Source organism: Mus caroli, chromosome 14, assembly GCF_900094665.2.
Source record: "Mus caroli chromosome 14, CAROLI_EIJ_v1.1, whole genome shotgun sequence".
NCBI lineage: Eukaryota > Metazoa > Chordata > Mammalia > Rodentia > Muridae > Mus > Mus caroli.
The window spans coordinates 58,845,451-58,849,504 of record NC_034583.1 but is presented as its reverse complement, the minus strand read 5'-3'; the positions used below and the strand labels follow the sequence as shown (position 1 = coordinate 58,849,504).

The window sequence follows — 4,054 nt, the reverse complement described above, 5'->3', positions numbered from 1 at the left end:
GTTTGTGAAACAGGATCATACTGTACAGCCTCAGCTGCCTTAAACTGTCCACCCTCCTGCTTCTGAGCGGAATTTTTAAATACTGTATTACCGTCTTGGTAAGTGTTGTGAGTATCTTGTGCCTGGAAGGAGCAGATTTGGACAGTCTCATCTTCCTTTCCTTGAAGGACTTGCAGTGACTGACTGTGTAGAGGGCACGAGATCAGTTGATGCTCTTCCACTTGACACACTTGTAACACCACTGAGCTCAGGCACAGCCACCGCCACCAGGTCTCCAGAGACTCCTATGTGCGGGAGCAGCACCCCCTCCGCTAAGACCACCGCCACCAGGTCTCCAGCGACTCCTGTGTGTGGGAGCAGCACCTCCTCCGCTAAGACCACCGCCACCAGGTCTCCAGCGACTCCTGTGTGTGGGAGCAGCACCCCCTCCGCTAAGACCTTTGTGCTTCGTTCTGTGTTGAAGAAACCTGGTAAGCTGTTCTCAGAGAATGGAAAGGTAAGAGTCACGCTTCCTAAAGTGAAGGAGTTCAGAGTACTAAGGGAGATCCATGTGTCACAGTGGTGTGCAGGGAAACCCTCACTTGTTTGCCAGTTTTTAAAGTCACAGTACTATTCTGAGATTGGTTCTGTTTTCAAGTAATATTAGACTAGTATTCAGAATTCAATGTAGGTAGACTATAGAAGTCTAAAAGTTAATTCAAATTATAACTAACTGCATTGCCAAATTAGTTCACAATCAGTGCCTCTAGTTCACGATCAGTGCCTCAGTCTGTAGCTTATTCATTCCAGACATGGGGTCTGTCTTAGTCAGGGTTTCTATTCCTGCACAAACACCATGACCAAGAAGCAAGTTGGGGAGGAAAGGGTTAATTCGGCTTACACTTCCATACTGCTGTTCATCACCAAGGAAGTCAGAACTGGAACTCAAGCAGGTCAGAAAGCAGGAGCTGATGCAGAGGCCATGGAGGGATGTTCTTTACTGGCTTGCTTCCCCTGGCTTGCTCAGCCTGCTCTCTTATAGAACCCAAGACTACCAGCCCAGAGATGGTCCCACCCACAAGGGGCCTTTCCCCCTTGATCACTAATTGAGAAAATGCCTTACAGTTGGATCTCATGGAGGCATTTCCTCAACTGAAGCTCCTTTCTCTGTGATAACTCCAGCTGTGTCAAGTTGACACAAAACTAGCCAGTACAGGGTCTAACCTGCCTCTTCAGCCATCCATATTTCTGTGAGTGCAGTAACCTAAGGCAGGAGGGAGCTGCTAGGAAATAGGTAGCATGTTGGAAGCGGCTCCATAGGTAGCTTTGGCATGTCTATAGGAATATTGTGTGGTTTGTTGTGCATATCCTCCCGTCTAGTGGACAGAATGTGTGTTTCCCTGAAGGACTAACTTCAAAGCTTGCTGACTAGGAGGCTTGACTGGGACAGAGCAGTTCTTGGGGGCGTTATAGTTTGGACTGTGAGCAGTACTCACAACCATGGGCTGGGTAGGGTTCTGGGTGAGACTAAAGTGCAGGTGGTGATCCCCTGCAGGCCTGGCTCTCTTCTACCAGGCTTATAGCGTCTCTTCCTTTATACTGTGTACTCTCTAATCTTTTGGATAAACACAGACAGAGATTTCTTGCTCAAGAAGATGGTAATTGAGGCGGAAACTCCATGCTTGTTAAAAGTGCTGGTCTCAGGCTTCTGGCAAAGCTCCGTCTTGACATCAGTTACCTGCTGTGTCTTTTTATGTCAGCGCAGTTCTCGTGCTTGGACCCTGAAGCCTGCCTGATCTGACACCTAATAGAATACACCGTAATTTTAGCTACTCGCACATTGGTTAGCTTGCCAGATCAAAATGGGATGATTTTAACCCCTACTCAGTAATTTCTATTCTCAATGTTGGCTCACAATACTACTTATTAAAATATAGAAGCCAGGGGCTGGAAAGATGGCTCAACGGTTAACAGCACTTCCTACTCCTTTCATAGAAGATACAGGCCCAGTTCGTAGCACCCACATGGCAGCTCACAGCTGTCTGTGATGGCAGCTTCAGGGGATCCAGTGGCCTCCACAAAAGAGCTGACATACGTGTGGTACACATCTGTACATACAGGCAGAATATTCATACACTTAAGAATAAATATTAAAAAAGAAATGAAAGATGAGAGAGGCTTTTACTTGGTCCTTTTCAGCATGGTGTTTTAAGCTAAAATTAATAAAGATACTCTTAAAAAATGTTCAGCAATCCCATTCTTTTTAGTGACTTTTAATGTTATAAAAGGAGTAAAATCTTTGATTGGTCATTATTATGATTAGGAATTCAACCTCTGTGATGACGGGGCTCATCTGATCCCATGCCCTTCAAACTCTTGCAAAGAAGGAAGAGCAGGTATGTTACTCACAGTTATTTTTAAACTAAGGGTATTATTTTCTTTTCAGAACTTGCTATAATGCATCAGGTTTTTGACAATCTGCTCATGCTTCACTGTGTCTGAAATGACTTGGGAATGGAGAACAATGGGAAGGGAAAGGTGTCTTTCCAGAGCCTCAGTTGATCTTGGCTTGAGGGGTATGTTCAGTGGTAGATAGATGATCTGCCTGACATGGGTGAGGGATGGGGTTTTTAATCCCCAGCACCACATATACACACAAAGTTTTACTTAGTGGCAGAACTTGTAAAGAACTTCAGATGCTCTGATTTTATTAACACTTGAAATAATGACCTTGTTTTGACAATCAGTACTATTTTAGTTAAAAGTATGGTTTTCACCCATTTGAATTTTCTCTACAAATTGTGTTATTGTACAAATAGCTGAATGTACCACATTCAGACATTTTAGTATATGCCTTTTAGGTAAGAAAAACAGCTTAATTTTTCAACATAGTCTCATTTATTGTCTATAGGTAGAGAAAACTGTAAAACACCAGGCTGTCTGAATCCGAGGAAGAGGAAGAGAGTTACTTTTGGAGAGGACTTAAGCCCTGAAGTGTTTGATGAGTCTTTACCAGCCAATACTCCATTGTGCAAAGGAGGAACACCTGTTCGCCCAAGGACCGTAAAAACTACTAGTCCCCTGCAGTCCCCTGTTCATGAGCAGTTTCTTCAGCCAAACTTTGATGACAAGGAGGAGAACCTCGTAAGTGTGGAAAATCCCAGGAAAAAGCTTGTTCCTATTTTCATCAGGTTTCACTTTATTTTGCATGAAAATTATGATTTGAAATTACGAAGGTCAGATGACATGCCATATTTCAGTCTCTTATGTTCAGTACTTTCATGAAACCTAAGTGTTGTAGGTTATAAGATGTACCTGTTTTATATCACTAAGAAAAACCACAGATGTCTGAGACATTAAAATATGAAAAAAAAAATCCACCTTAGAACTGAAATAACTTATTTTGTAAGATGGAGAAAAAAACATGTAGTGGTAGAAACATTTTAGTAAATCTTCAATCAAATTCGGGGGCTTGGGAGAGGAAGAAAAATGACCAGTATCAGAAAGAAAAGGTGACAGTACTGTATCCTAACAAGATTCCAAGGACAGTAGAGGCTTATCAACAACTGAGTGCTGACAGTTTAGCAGCTTAGATAAACCGTGTCCAGTCTTGAAACACATAAAGCCTCAGCCTCCACTCAAGAGGGAACGAACACACTGTTTCAATAGCCCGACGTTAAAGAACTTTCAATTGTCACTAAAACTTTCCCATAAAGTAGTCATTTTGCAAAGGAATTCTGCCATATAATTAAGCAAACTATAATATTGATTTTTGTATGCAACTTTCCAAGTAAGACAGAAAGGCTGTGTAATCATCTCATTCCATGCAGCAAAGGTGCTTTGTGAAATTGAGCATTTCCAGTTAAATATCAGAAAGACATGTGAGCAAACTGGTATGAAAGGGGGGTTTTTTCAAATTGTCATATTTTTCTTTGAACAATAGTTACTTTCTTACAATTATGTGAGAAGGTTTTATTTTTTTTTTAATTTTTAATATTTTTTATTACATATTTTCCTCAATTACATTTCCAATGCTATCCCAAAAGTCCCCCATAGCGCCCCCCACTTCCCTACC

General features: G+C 42.0%; 1 protein-coding gene across 6 annotated transcripts in view; it reads left to right on the top strand.

The window, feature by feature from the left end:
• Cdca2 (cell division cycle associated 2) overlaps positions 1-4,054 on the top strand; it is a 47,666-nt gene that overhangs the window by 17,655 nt on the left and 25,957 nt on the right. For all 6 annotated transcript variants that reach the window (XM_021181538.2, XM_029469019.1, XM_021181539.2 and 3 more), the window contains 3 exons: positions 168-496; positions 2,303-2,375; positions 2,891-3,123. In XM_021181538.2, the coding sequence (XP_021037197.1) occupies positions 168-496; positions 2,303-2,375; positions 2,891-3,123 (635 nt within the window). The remainder of the gene's footprint in view (positions 1-167; positions 497-2,302; positions 2,376-2,890; positions 3,124-4,054) is intronic.